This window comes from Gouania willdenowi, chromosome 11, assembly GCF_900634775.1.
Source record: "Gouania willdenowi chromosome 11, fGouWil2.1, whole genome shotgun sequence".
NCBI lineage: Eukaryota > Metazoa > Chordata > Actinopteri > Blenniiformes > Gobiesocidae > Gouania > Gouania willdenowi.
The window spans coordinates 6,348,929-6,364,725 of NC_041054.1; the positions used below are offsets into that span (position 1 = coordinate 6,348,929).

Here is a 15,797-nt window from a genome sequence, read left to right on the forward strand (position 1 = left end):
ACCCAGAAACAACTACAAAGAGAGATAGATAGCTTTAAGAAGATGTTCCGGTGAAAAAAAGAAAGAATTTGTGTAAATACCTTGAAAAACGAGACTGCAAATTTACCTTCCTAAAGAGGAGCAAGGTTAGGGTTAGCATTAACCTAGCATTAGCATTAAAGTAGCATTAGCCTAGCAATAGCATTAGCCAAGCATTAGCATTAACCTAGCATTATAATTATCCTTGCTTTAGCGTTAGTTTAGCGTTAGCATTCACCATGTGTTAGCATTAGCCTGGCAATAGCATTAACTTAGCATTATCCTATCGTTAGCATTAACCTAGCATTTGCATTAGCCAAGCGTTACCATTAGCCTAATGTTAGCATGTTGGGTTCTTTCTTTCTTACTATGGACTATTTTTTTGTTATGGGCTTTGATATGACTTTGTTGTAATTTATGCTATATAGATAAAGTTGAATTGAATTTAATTAACCGAGCAATAGCATTAGCCTAATGTTAGCATTAGCCTAATGTTAGCATTAGCCTTATGTTAGCATTAACCTACTGTTAGCATTAACCTACTGTTAGCATTAGCCTAACATTATCAATAGCCTAGCAATGCCATTGGCCTAGCATGAGCACTAACCTAGTATTAACAATAGCCTAGCATTAGCACTAACCTCGCATTAGCCGAACATTAGCAATGAGATTGAATGATGTTTTAAAAAGTTGAAATGAGTTGAAGGTCTTAGCTGAAAGTGAACAGACAGCTGAACATATTAAAGGTTGAATGGTTGAAAGCAGTTGTGGAATGTGCTTCATATTAACCTTTTATGTTTTCATTTAGGCTGTATTGTAGCATTTCATTGTTATCAAAGGTAGGCCTACCACATTCTATTCACCTAATTGTGTTGAGTAATGGCTGACAAGTGGCTATTTTAGATTTCTTGTCCACCTGTCCTAAAATATAAGGTATACTGGAGCTTGGTTGGGGTGGTGGGACGGCTCGCAGCGGGCGTCAGAAAATGTCCCATATTTTCAAATCCAAAACATGACAGGTATGGCAGTGTCCCTTTATCCAATGGTAAAAGGGAATATAGGGTGCCATTGAAAGAGATGGATTTGTGTAAAGAAACGGAGGAAATAGGCTGTGCATTGGTTCTAAATATAATTCCATAGTCTTTGCATAGTTCTGTGTGTGTGTGTGTGTGTGTGTGCGTATGCGTGTGCGTGTGCATGTGTGAAAGCTGCACCTGCAGCTTCTATAAAATATGGGAAAAGCCACTTCCAGCTCAGCGTTAATTACAGCCTTTTGCAGCTTTGCTCAGCTGAGACACGCTGGTCTCCATGCAGCCAACCAAATCCTCTCCCACTGCCGTCCTCTGCCACACATGCCTGATCCCTAATCAGTCGTGGTGCCACTCTCCATCGATCCCCAATCAGTTACAGTAAAGGGAACGCTGTGGAATTCCTTCCCTCTGCCTATTAGTTTGGTGCCCTGCTTTCATTGATCATAAATCAACGTCACTGCTAGCATTGATCGTCAATCACGCCCAGTGACATCATCGATCGGGCCGGTCCCTCAGCCCAGGGCCCACATTGCTGCCCCAGCTGTGGCATATTGATCCTGCCTCAGATATAGTATTGAAGGCTGTTTATTGATAATTCATTTATCGTGCTGTAATTTCATTTCATTTCCTGTCTACAGTATTGTTACTGGAAAGCCTGGTTTGGAAACCTAGTTAACAGACAGACTAGCTTTTAGGTGCTTTGATGTTCTTATCAAAGTGATGTGGTTCTGATAGTATTTCACAATGTTTTCCAAAGGACTTTGGAAGTTGAATTCACAAAATTGTCTTAATTAGTCCTTCTTTAATTTACATCAATAGAACTACAACAGAACAAAGACAAAACATATTTATTCCTAATATAGTGCAGGTGTGTCAAACTGCATATACATTTACAAAGGTGTAATGCATGCAATTATAGATATTTGGAACCAAGCAATGTAATAATTTACCAAATGGCTGATACACATGCATTTTTATTTAACCCATTATAGCATTTAAGTTGATTATTTGAAAGACAAAATGAGTGGAAAAATAGTAATTATGAAGTAAAACCCTGTACAGTATGGTAATGTTTGAGCTGTTTGTGCATCACTGTTGTGCTTTGAAGCAGATTGTTTTTGACGAAATAGTCATTCACATCAATTAATGCACTAAAAATGCTTGGATTAATCTGGTTTTGGTCCATTTGATATAAAACTGGGTTGAATTTTCTGGATAAGATTAAAAAAATGGTTTGACACTTCAGGGAAAATGTTTTTATGATAATTTTCACTTGGACAATATTCCTCCTGCAGCAGAATTGGATGCTTTTATAGTGCTTTTATTACCACCGAGATAGTCCTAAAGTCTTTTATTTTATTTTCCATTTGGAGCAATTTAGGGTTCAAAGTCTTGCACAAGGACACTTAATCACGCAGACAGGTATAGCCTTGGAATCAAACTCCTAACCTTTCAATCAGAATGCCACCACCTGGGCCACGGCCATCCATTGTGTGTTACTGAGGCATTGGGAAGGAGGTCATAAATCTTGGTGGTCTAGCCTCAATTTGTGTAGAATTCATAAAAATGGCATAAAAACACGTAAAAAAAAAAAAAGTCACCATTTAAAACCACAATACCCCGCACTGACATTTATAGATTATCCAGTGAGAAAGTTGTTTTATTGTTTGTCAAAGCACCCAACAACTATCTTTTCTTTTAAGGATTCATACCCGCCAAAGATTAGAGGATTGTTTGTAATGCACCGTGAGCCTCGGCTAGTGTAACTGTGTGAATGTAAAGTAGGGCAGAAGAAGGAAAAGCGCTCTGCTCAGCAAAACCTTGCCTTCGCACACAAACTAAATATTTTGCTGTAGGATTACATGGAAGCTGGGTTAGCCCAGTTGGAAGCTTGCGTGTGTGCAGATTTTAACGGTTCATGTACTGTACATAATATAACTAAAAGCTGCTCCACATGTTGTCCGTTAAAGGCGAACATTAAATGTTAAAAACCGATTCACCAGATTCTCACACAATGCCATATGCAAAGAGAAGTAGTCACTGTTCGTCAAGCAGTTGTGTTGATTCGCCCATCTGTGTGATTCATCTCTTTGGATGGGTGGTTTCACGGGTCACCGGAGGCGTTTGAAGCGCTATAATACTCCGCTAACAGCGACAGAAGCAGAATTCACTGTCCTTCTTTCATAAACACTGACACAAACACTACAATCATAAGCCACCCCCCCCCCCACAGGCAAAGTCCTGCAACAGATACCCTTAAGATGATTTCCACTGCCACAGAGTTAAAGGAAGCATTGGCTTTGCCTGAATGGCTTAATCAGATTTGTTAGATGTTAGAGTACTGGGCAGAAATTTCAGACAGCTGTGGAAACTGCTGTAAACAAAGGAGGCGTTCAAAAATCAAGGGAAAGTGGATTTCACTAACATCTTGTAGGACAGGGGTCTGCAACCTGCGGCTCTGGAGCCCCATGTGGCTCCTCGACTCTTTGCAATGGCTCCCTATAGCTTTAAAAAATGAATGACATTGACACCAAATGAAATTGAGACAATAATTCGTCAATCTAAAAATAAATCACATTGTGCAATAACTCAGCCACCTTCCTACTTCAACTCCTGCAACATCTACAGACCATTAACTTTCCTTATTGCGCCTGTGGTTAACCTTGTTTTAAATCCCTGGTAACTAAACCAACTAAAAGACTATTCTGAAAGAAAATAAAGATTTTAATTGTGGGGGACAGATTCACTTGACTGCCAACGTGCCAGTTAAATATGCATGCTTGATATGTGGCAAGAAATGAGCAATTAGCATGTGTTGAAGTTATTTTTTGTAGCCCTTCAAATACATTGCCCAAAAAAAAATCTTCTTTACATAACATTATTCGATTTAACTGTATAGAATTTTATACACTGTACAGTCTTCATTGAGAAGGTATTTTATTTCGGCTCCGGAAGGACTTTAATCACGGTGAGATGAGGCACATTGGCTCCTTTCAGAATAAAGGTTGCAGACCGCTGTTGTAGGATAACCACAGATATTCAGCAGACAAAGGCTTTTCACATCATAAATTAAAGATCATTTGCTCCAATAAAGGGGAGCGATGTCATCATAAACATTGGATCTTGCTGCTGTGCTCAGTCTTGTCCGTGTTGCCATTGTGTATTACATGTGACGTCAACATTAAAGCTCAACCAACCCCGTCTCACTTCAAAGTCTCACTTCAAAGCGTAGAATGACTACGCTTGTCCACTGCGCAATGCGTAGACGTCCGACGCATACGCCTCTTAGTGCGTAGAAATTACAGTTACATTTTCAATTATCCACATTCAATTACAATTCAGCTATGATTACGGTAATCAGCATTTTTTTCCAATTACAAATAAATTTGAAAATCTATTATAATTACATTCTCAATTACTAAAGTTCATTACAATTTTACTACACTTTATTCATATAGCATTGTGATGATTGTATGTGTGTACAGTGTTGTTTTAGCATATTTACATTTTAGTGCATTGATTTTCGTTTTGATGACATTTCTAGTGATAATTTACCCTTAACTGTCATAGTGTTCATTAACTTTATGTATACAATTTGTAGTTTGTTCGTTTCAACGTCCATTCTTCCTCCTTTATCCTGTTGCTATGATGTTGCTAAGGACCCTTAGAACGCACTGGAAGTGATGTTCAATTACCGACGTGTTTAGTATTTAAAACCATACTGATTTTGTGAATAATTCATTTATTATTATTAGTATTATTATTTATATTCATTTACATTTACATATATTTCCAGACCTCAAGGCTAAAATGTAGTTTAGGACTGTTTGAAAACTTCTAATGATGTAAATAAAGTTTTTTTTTTTCTTTAAAAATTTGAGACGTGCTGTCACTTAAATACAATCATTAATTTAAAGCCACAAGCATTCTCCGCTTTGGAGTGAGACTGGGTTGGCTCAACCACTCAAAGCAGCGGCCCTCTAGGACTGAACCATGACATGCGTGAGTTTGAGGAAATTTGATAAATTTTATACATTGCACATGGAGGATATTTGTCCTGTTGATTTGATCCATTATTAACCTGAAGTTTGACTGCTTAGGTTGTGCGTCAAGTCAACTCTACAAATAGTGTATTTGCCTTATACCATACACTTGCAATTTTAACCCAACCACATTGAGGCCACTCAGCTGTAATTGGTGCCTTAACCAGCTGTGCAAAGCATGCAGTGTTATTGAAATCGGCTGCAGCAACAGAGATGTTGGCAAAGCAGCGCACGACTGTGTCTTTTTAGCATCCGAAACATCTGCTCTCAACTGCCACTTTACAATTTCAGCTGAATTCAGAGCCAGAGATGTTTCATTCTCTGTTTTGGAAGGAATGTGGCTTCGACTGTCAGGTTGGGTTTTGGTTTTCTGTATATGGTTGTGAAAATTATGTTGTTTTTGGCATTCTTTTGTTCACCATGGCAACCTTAGCATTGATAATTCACGGTGGAAAAAATAGCTGATCGGGCTAGAGTGAAGCATTTCATTGATGGACAGCTCGTTACTCGTGTCCCAGGAGTCGAGTAGCAGCTGAAACTTGAATTCAGCACGCAAGCAGGATTTGGAACCTGAAGACAGAATTACTGTCAGCACATTTTTTGTTTTGCTAGTATGTTTACATCTAAAGATCACATTTCTACTTGAGCCATATGAATTGATTTTCACTAGTTCCTGCACAACACAACTTTGCAGTTCCGCTTCCCAGAAGAAGATGTCCGTCAGTGTGTTGTCTCTTGTCAAGTTCTACACATATGGATGGAATCCATTTATCAACTCAAGAAGTTGTCAAAGTTCGGGATCTAGCATGCTGCATAAACATCCATGCATACATACATTCCTACACAAAGACATAAATAAACATATGATAGGCAAGCAAATACAGTAAAAACCAGTCAGTCTGACAGATTAGAGATAACCACGAGGGAGAAGGATTAGCATGTCAGAGACTTTCTACATAACATTACTCTTGTTAAGTGTGCAATATCTCATCGATCAGGTTTCTACCGCATGCATCCAGGGCTTTTTCCCTCATTTCCTTTTCCCATAATCTATAATATCATCTCAGGCCTGAACTGCTTGGCGTATGCTGCAGAAGCCCCTGTGGACAAGTTTTGCAAGAGCTGATCAATAGCCATAGAGCATGTCTTCTAGACGCGCGACGTTGACAACCTTCTCCCTATGCTCGTCTCTCTTGGATAGATGAGCTGTACAGTATAGATTGGAAGGGGGGGGGGGTTGGACTTGGCCTGTCACTTCTGTCCTCTGTGAATCCTTTTCCATCCTGTCTCTGTCTGTCAGCGTCTCCTCGTGTCTTTTTGTCCGTCTATGACAGTGTATCTGTCGTTCCATCTATCTGCCTGCGCTCCCTCTTAGCGCCTGCTCCATTTATTGGGCTGTGTCATTGAGCATTGTGTGCCGTCCCTGTCAGCAAAACGGCTGGCACACTGTCTTCATTTCCATGCTGAAGGATGCAAGGCCAGTATGGCAGTTGTGAGAGCTATCGACTGGAATCTGTCAAAAGCATCCCTTTAGGAAAGCTGCTACTGCTGCAGCACTCCTCCCTGGTTACTACCACGTGTACTGTTTGACTTAGAAATTGCAACTTTTATGTAGCCCTGCTGAATTTTAGTCTGTGATGTGTTTTTCCATCACTTGTGTTTCTCATCTCTATCAATAGATTAGAATATTGTCCATTCCATTTTGCTCTTTTTCCTCCGTCTGATTGAACAACTCTCTTCCTCCCACTCTGTTCTCATTTTTTCCCAAAAGACACTGTGTCCTCAGTCTGGGCAGGCAGGTCAAGCTGGCTGAAGGGAATCAGACAGTTGTTGATCCAATTAGACTTCCCCTCAAGCAGCTTTGGAGCACAGCAGAATTCCAATAAAATGCTGTCCAATTCCTCCCTCTTTCATGTTATCCATGAACATGTTCTTGCTGTAAAGCATATCTAGACTTCCAAAGACATTTTAGAGATGGTTAATTTAAGGAACTGAAAACTAAAGACCTTCATAAACCGTTCCTTCTTTTTGCCCTCTTCAATGCTAGGGCAGAGTGAGGCTTACCTAGTTTGACTCCAAACTTTTGTGAGAGGCTTCTTTTGTAACTGTCTGGCCAGAGAAAAGCTGCTCAATTCAATAAAGAAAACCTTTCACCCATCGGCGTTGCAACTCTGAAGGCATCCCCCTCATTCATCTCATCTTTCAGGCTAAACAGATAGAGCCTAAAGTTAAATCAGTGCAGCAACTGAATGCATGCTAAAGACCAGTATGGGTAGTCCTTATTTATGTACAGGTACCAGTGATAGAAAAAGACTGTTAGTGTGCGACCAAATAAAACTATATGCCCACACAGTGGAGGCAACGCTAAGTTTCATTTAGTGTAACCAGTAAGGATGGGACGATTGATGGTGTGACAAGATATCGCGATATTAAGAAGTCACCAGATTCATTGTCAATGGTACTAGTGGTATTGTGAGGGGAGAGCATACCTTTCCGTCCCTGCTACATGTGTTTATAGCAAACGTGTTTTCAACTGCAGGAAACACAGTCAATGTTCAAAAGTCTCAATCACAGCAAGAAAATGTAGACTTGCTAATACTCCTAAAACAAGAACAGGACCACATCTTAACTCTGGGCTGTTTAGACCAGGGACTCTTGACTGGTCTCACCCTGGGACCCACATATGGTCATTAAATCGTAACTGTTTTTTTTTTTTTTTTTTTCAGAATTCAACCAACCAAATTTAGTTTTTCAAACTGTTGAAAGCACACATATATAATCTTTAAATCTATTAATGTATATATTTTCATGTGAAACATGCCTTTCACAGCATGCCTGTCAAAAGAACAGTTTCTTTCAAAATAAAAGACAAGTCCAACTTGAGAGACATTAAGTATTTTTGTTATTTTTTTCATTTTTGACCAGCTGTCCACGACCCACTTTTGGGTCCCGACCCACCGGTTGAGAATCGCTGGTGTAGACTGTTCTAGTTTGTTGTTTTTATGCAAAGTTCATTCACAGATTGGTTTTAATCTTAGACTGGCGTGAATTGTCAGTGTTGGGTTTGCATTCTATTAGCAATTTTTGCACTTTTGATAGAAAAAAAATTGGTCTTCGTCATGTTATTGTTTATTTTATGTTATATAAACTTGAGTTGAAAAGCTAAGAGTAAATATGTAAGTATGTTCACAGTTAGTCAAATAAAAGCATGGTTGCCTCTTTTCCCTTTCCAAATATATCATCTTATATCATTTTCATGAGCCCAGTATCGTAAACCGTCTTGTCCTGTGAACTTTATATATCGTCCCACCCCTAATAACCATCAGTGTACTGTATTTGTTTGGTCATTAAACACTTTAGTGCAAACAAGGTGGATAATACTGTATGTCCCCAGTTACCCTCACCTCGTTGGCTTGGTATTATTCTAACTGTTTGGCTGTGTTACAGTTTTTAAAAATCCTCGACATGAAAAGTAATGTACTAGAAGTCTGTGACCTCAAAGCTTTTTCTTTTTGGGGCTGTGTTAGTAGAGTCAATGTGGGGATTAGAGGCGCCCACTTGTCTGTGCTCTGCATGCATGTGTGTGTTTTTAGAGAGTCACAGCTCAGAGGCTTTGAGGCTGATGGTGGGTGTGTGTCAGAGCTGTAGAGGGGTGAGTATGTTCACATGGTGGGTGGGGTGGTTGGAGGCTGTTGATCTTGGGCTTGAGTCCTAAACAAATTGGCTTGTTCCCTGTGGGTACTGGGGATGTAGTCACAGGGAAATCATCAGCAACCTTGGTTTTTAGCTATTTTTCTTTCGATAACTAATTATCTCCTAGACCAGGGGTGTCAAACTCGTTTTAGTTCAGGGGCCAAACACGGAGCAGTTTGATCTCAAGTGGATTTAATGCGGGAAACAAGTAATTTCAGCATTATTGTGCCCTAGTTAGCACTTCTATGTATACATATAATACCAAATATGTAAGAAACCAACAATATCCAAGCAATAGATGACAGATATCAGTCCCAACAGGATCTTCACTTTAAATTTCCTAGATTTTGTGACTAATTTCAAATAATTAAAGGGAATATTATGTCATAATATGAGGAAAATTGAAGGATTTTGTAAGATTTTTGAGGTTTTTTTTTTCTTCTGCTGTTTAACATTAAAGATGCACCGGGAAAACTGTGAGCCCCTGCAAATATCATTCAGTTTCATTTACACAATGATTCATGTTTTCTCTCTCATTTTTTACTTTCTCCTGATGGCCCAATTGGATGCTCTAAAGGGCCAGATTTGAAAGAAATGGTTTGGAATGGTTTATCTGTATCTTCCACTTTTCCATCTTGATCTAATACTGAGAATTGTGGCCCCACAATAAATCCTAAAACTTTAAAGTTTATTTGCATGACTTTGACCCAGCATTATAACCCTTTAGCCACACAAACACAGTGTTTTCAGGTTCCTACATATCCATTCTGATTTGCATATCTCACAATATAAAAGAATCATTTATCTCCTTTAACTTGAGTTACAGTACTGAAATATGTGGAATGATAAATTACCTGCCGTCTCGTTATTGGCTAAGTCACGTTTCATTAACTTGAAAGCTCCCTTGTCAAACGTTCCTGTCACTCGATGCTTGTTTTGTCTCTGTCACCCTCCAGTCGAACTTGACAGAAGCCTTTTCTCTCCTGCCGTGTGATGCTGTATTACTATCAAGCAGCCCTAACATCTGGGAGCAGAGATGATGCTCGTGATAGGTGTCATCTCTGGAAATGCTCCGATGAAAGGTCCCATTGCTCAGCCTCCCACAAAACGGCCCCATCATTAGCCTGTGTGGTCACAGAGCAGCAGTGTCACCAGCTACCTGGCCTTTAATGTGAATGTGATGACAGCGAGGCTAGGCTAGGTGATGCTAGGCCAGGTGCAGGACGCCAGTGCTTGGACAGGCTCATTGCCTTCCTGTGTGCAAGTGTTGATCTAAATATGAGTCTTAATGTGGAAACCTTTGAAACTCAACTTCACTTGTGGTCTGTTCTTATCAATCTCACTGGTTTTTCAATTTTCTTTGCTTGTTCAAGTTGCTACCAGTGTGGTTCCACAGTTTAGCTAGCTGAACGTAGAGGCCACGATCTTCTGATATTGCTTTCTTGCTAACTATTCTACTGACAGAAGGAGTGCTAGCACAAGAAGGAGTTTAGATCCCTTACCAGAGACATGGACAGGGCTAAGTTACCGCACAAAATGAATCCAAAAATATTCAGAATCAAAATAAATATACACAAAATTACTCAAAAAATTACAGAAAATTACATAAAGGGACATGAAAATACATAAAAGAACAATGGATATACTCAGAATTATTTCTTTCTTTTTATTCTTTGTCTCAAACTTTATGACAAAAATCAACAACAATAAAAACAAAACATGGAATAGACATGTTCTCATCACTATACAACAAAAAAACAAACAAGAAATAGATTTAACACAAATTGAAAATACGATAACAGCAAAAATACACAGAGTGACAGAAAAATATGCAAAACAACAACAAAAACACACAAAAATGCTCAAAACAACAATTGGAATACTCAAAACTATTACAAAACAACAACAAAAACACAAAATGAGTGAAAAATATACAAAATGACCTAAAAAACCTATAAAATTACAAGGAAAAACTCTTTTTTTTCTTTGGTTATTATTTCTAATGCTGACATGTTGAATGAATATCGATAATGTTGCCCACTGTCTCACAATCTTCCCCCCCCCCCCACTTTCACTTTCCCTTTCTTTATACAGGACCATTTTTTTTCTTTTAATTCACTCATCACTGCAGGCAAAGGTTGTTTTTTTTCCTCTATGATGGTTCTCACCTGCTCACTGACTGTGGGAAAATGCCCTTTTGCAAATTTCATCAACTTCTGATCGTAATGATGCTCATAAAAGGCTATTGATATAAAGTCACACTTGGTGAGGTCCCAGAAAAGGAAAGCTTTTTTTGGGTACCTGTTGTTTAATCTCATGCTCTTCTTATCACTGTTGACAGACACTTTGTTAGCTTGTGGCTATAATACAGGACTTTATTATTAGCAATGGTTGGACTGCCCCTAGTGTTCATGATGAGAACTGTACGAATCATATCTGGATCACCTCAGCCCTGAAAAGCTGTGCACACTCAATTGTTACTGAATAGGAAAAACGTGTAACATTTGTAATGAAATAGGTGATGGTTGTAATAGTGAAACATGCAGGGATGTGTGTTACAAACACAAACGTCTTATTAGAAATGAGCTTTGGCTGGCAGAGCTGTCCTGCATATCTCAGAGGTATTTACAAGTGATTACTGTGATTATTATTTCAACAATACCCCGCAAGGCTCTTTCATGGGCTGCCAGCTCGTACAGGGAGAGGAAGAGCCTGCCAAAAACATCCCTGCTCTGTGACTTTGGAAGGCTGAGAGGAGGGATGTAGCACGGAAAAGGAAAGGGGGAGATGTAGGATGATAGACGGGTAAAGAAGAGACACTGTTCAAAAGACCTTCTGTCTTTCTCAAGGGCTACACAATGCTGGTCTAACATGATTTTGTCTCTTTTTTTTTTTATTCCCACAGCTCCCACGGAGCCTTTGCTGTGCAAATTTGCAGACGGAGGCCAGAAGAAGCGCCAAAGCCAGAGCAAGTATCCTCAGAATGGAAGGCCGTGGCACAGAGAAGGCGAGGTGAGATGGTGTCCACCAACAATTAATGTTCATTACAAGAGAGTCAACTGAGTGCGGAATGTAAAGAGTACTGATAGAAGCACTGTTACTTGATTGAAATTGTACTAAAGTACAAGTAAGTCATAAATAAAATACTCAAGTGCAAGTAAAAAGTAGCTTAAATAAATAGTACTCAAAGTATAAGTTACTGGTTACTTTTATTCCCCTCCCCCCACGTTTGTTTTTGGTCATAAATCTTGTCACGGTTTCCTTCCTTTTTATAAACTTAAAAAGGAAGAGTTAAAATCTTGAACTTCATTTATTTTCCACAAATGCATCTGTATAAAATAAATGGTTTGTCAAAATGTACACTTATTTTTTTTAATAAAATAACACCAATGAATACAATTCAAAATAAAAAAAATTCTCAGGCTCTAAGTAAAGCTACATTTATGAAAATAACCTCCATTCAATGGTGTTTTGGTGCATTACCTTAAATCTGGTTGGTGGCCATGATGTGATGCATTTGATTATTGTCTAGTCATTTCATTTTTTGTTGTTTCACACTTTCTTTTGATCTTTTTAAAACAAAAAAATAATAATTTACTCAGTAACGGTTGGGTATAGAAATGTTGACTGATTACTTCTTCAAAAACGTACTTAAGTACAAGTAAGTACCCATAAAAGCAACTCAATCACAGTAACGTGAGTACTTGTAATCTGTTACTTTCACCTCTGATCGGTTGTTATGAATAAATCAACATCAGAAAGGCACATATGTATACAAAGGTCACAATCAGAATGCATTTTGTCTTTTATCTATAGTTTTTTGAATAATTTCTTTGTTTTTATCTTAATTTAGTCACAACCCACTTCCTTTTATATCTAGCATAGCTTCAAATGACAATAAAGATATTCCACTAAATCTGTAGAAAATCAAAAAGCACTAATATTAGTATATATTATAGGCTACCTCACACCTGTAGTTTAATTGCAAGCTCTATCAAACGATCATATATGATTCTATAGGTTTAGTCAGCCCACACATTTTCTGCTATGAATTTGACAAGCATAATGGCGGCTTTCGTCCCTCACGAATGGACCATTTTAATCTCCTCCTGGCTACTCTAAAATGACTTTTAAAGAAAATAACTGGACTGAACCTGTTGTATTATATCATCTTGAGATAGAGCTTACAATTAAAATTCACTACAGGTGTTTTTATTCTCCTGTTGTCAGTGGGATAGTCCCTAGGCCAAAGAATATTTATATACAGCGTTATAACCCTTAAATGCTAATTTACCCCAACCTCAAAATCAGCAAATGATTGGATAAAATTAGAACCATGTCAATGGATTTCATCATTCAGCTGTCTTGCATTTGCTTTCATATATTTTTATACCAGTAATATCCCACTGCTTCAGCTGATTCACAGTTTTATTCCCCGTTAAGTGACACCACCTCATTTTATCCTTAGGTGGTCACGCTCTGGCAATTGTCCGACAATGTTAACTGTGAGGGTCAAGGCTCCACCCAAAGGTTCTGTAATAACTGATTTGCAGCTTTAAGCCACTCACCTGTTCCATTAGACTACAATGGATCCCTCATTAGTTCCAACCCTGACCCTGATGCTCCATTTCTACCTGGACAACATTTGATAAATACTCACCACTGAAACCCAAAAACACACCAGTAAGTTGAACTGGTTAAACTTTCATTCCTGTTTGCAGATTTTTTTCTTTTCTGCTTTAAACATTCCACATTTTACATTCACATGCTTCCTTTGATATTCCACATGCTATGATCACCAGTGTTTTTCATTTTAACTCTCTGTGGTCGTAACATTATGGCAGACACGGTGAGTTAAATGTTGTTTTTCTGCCTGTAAAAACCTTTGATATTGTGCTATTTAAAAAAAAAACGGTATCAAAGGTGACACAGTTAAAGCTGTAGATTAAAATGTTGCTTTTATCAGTCATCCTGGTCATGGAACTTTTCCTAAACTTATTAAGGGTGACCCTGACTTACTTAAAGCTTTTTTTTGGTTGTGTGTGCATGTGTCGCTGGTGGATGAACAAAGCATTAACCAATCAGGACGCAGAACACAATCCGCGTTCATACGTTTAAAAAAAATTGCACTGTAAAAAAATCCACGAAACACAGAGGCCACTAAAGGTGAACTGTGATATAGTGAGGCACTACTGTATTTAGTGGTGTGTAAAGCATTAGTCTGCCATTTTTTACAGCCCTAAAATTACACTGGGTATCGATCAAGCCTCCTCTGGATGTATATGCTCTAAGCTGGTAATTGTATCTGAGCCAAAGCCTTTGTGAACATACTGTATGACCTCCATCAAAGTGCTGGAGAACCTGATATCGGCTACAGAGTGGTGATATGGGAAGACGAGAGGAAAGCCTCTCTTTTAGCTAGCGCGCGGCGGCGGTGAGAGTCTATAGTGGGAAGGACACAGAGGAGACGGTGAAAGGACAGCTTTGGACCGCAGCATATATAGGAGAAAGAAGATAAACATGTGCACCTGCACCCACACACTCAGTAGAGTTGACAGTTGTGCTGAAGCGGCGCTGTAGAGGAGGCCAGCAGGGATGAAATGTTTGTCCTTCAGGAAACACATGCTCTGTGCATCTGTGTGGGTGGTGGGGGGTGTGATGTGGGCATGTTGGTGCGTGTCCGAGTGTTGAACGGCAATAGGTAGAGAACAACACCAGCTCTGCACGCCTTTGTGTCTGTCCATCACATGTTCAGCACCCTTAACCCCTGTAGGCCAGCGAAGCGTTGTTTTAACCTAAATCACAGCATCAAATCCCATCGCTGGTCCATTCTCTGACAGAATGGAGCTCAGTCGGCTCCAAGGAAAGATGGAGAGTGTGTGCAAGTCTTACCAAGTGTGTTTTACAAGGGAAGGAAACATGTTACAGATCTCATACAAGAGGTTATATAAATCCTTCACTGTTTTTATTTACATTAGCCTACATTTGGTAATGTTTCCCATAATGCATTTTGTTGCTTGTATTGTTAAAAACAGGCAACGTTTTATCACAGCTGGGGTCACAAAACTGTGATTGTAGCTGACCCAAGGGCCACATTATCAATATTCATGTCAGCCTTTAGAATCAAAACTGATCTGAGCATTAATACAAGCAAGAACAATGGTTTTTTTTCTTTTTTTTTATGTTTTATGTTGTTTATTTGTGTATTTTTCTCTCATTTTGTGTTTTTTTAATGTATTTTTTTTGTTGTCTGATTTTTTTGTTGTTGTCTTTTGTGTATTATTGTTGTCGTCCTGTATATACTTCCTGTAGTTTTGTATGGTTGTTTAACTTGTTGTTTTTTGTGTTTTTGTTCTGTATATTTTTCTCTCATTTCACGTTGTTTTTCTTTTTTGTGTGTATTTTTCCTATTTTGTATGTTCTCTCATCTTGTGTGTTTACGTTGTTTTTGTATTATTGTTGTCATTTTTCTGCCCTTTTACATTTTTTTTGTATATATTTCTGTTGTCTAGTGTATTTTTTTGCAATTTTGTATATATATTAAAATATATATATAATTTTTTGTCATTTTGTGCATTTATTTTGTCGGCATGTGTTGCCCATGTTTCATCTATAGTGACCTTAAATATATAAAGAACAAAGTAGAACCTTAGAACTTCTACATGTCAGCTCTCAACAAAGAAAGAAAAGGCATGGCGTATGAAGGCAATATGATTATACAGAAATAACTTCTGAATAGTCACAAAGAGGCTGATAAAACAAGGAGAAATAAGATCATTCCCATCATTTCAAGGTGAATTCAGACAGAAGTGAAAGCTCACAGACATGACTGTTACATCTGCTGCTGTCTTGTTGAGTGGGCGGCAAAGCGAATCGCTTCTTGTTCAACATAAATGTAAATATGGGAAAAACATTCACTTTGTTTATTCACTCTGCAAAAGTTTAAACCCATGCCTAAAGTCTCTGCATAGGCCTTTCTCTCTTTCTAAGCTTCTACCTTCGTTTGACTTTT

At 38.5% G+C, this 15,797-nt stretch overlaps 1 protein-coding gene across 6 annotated transcripts in view; it reads left to right on the forward strand.

The window, feature by feature from the left end:
• rbms3 (RNA binding motif, single stranded interacting protein) overlaps positions 1 to 15,797 on the forward strand; it is a 365,750-nt gene that overhangs the window by 285,816 nt on the left and 64,137 nt on the right. For all 6 annotated transcript variants that reach the window (XM_028460582.1, XM_028460581.1, XM_028460583.1 and 3 more), the window contains one exon: positions 11,691 to 11,797. In XM_028460582.1, coding sequence (XP_028316383.1) covers positions 11,691 to 11,797 — 107 coding nt within the window. The remainder of the gene's footprint in view (positions 1 to 11,690; positions 11,798 to 15,797) is intronic.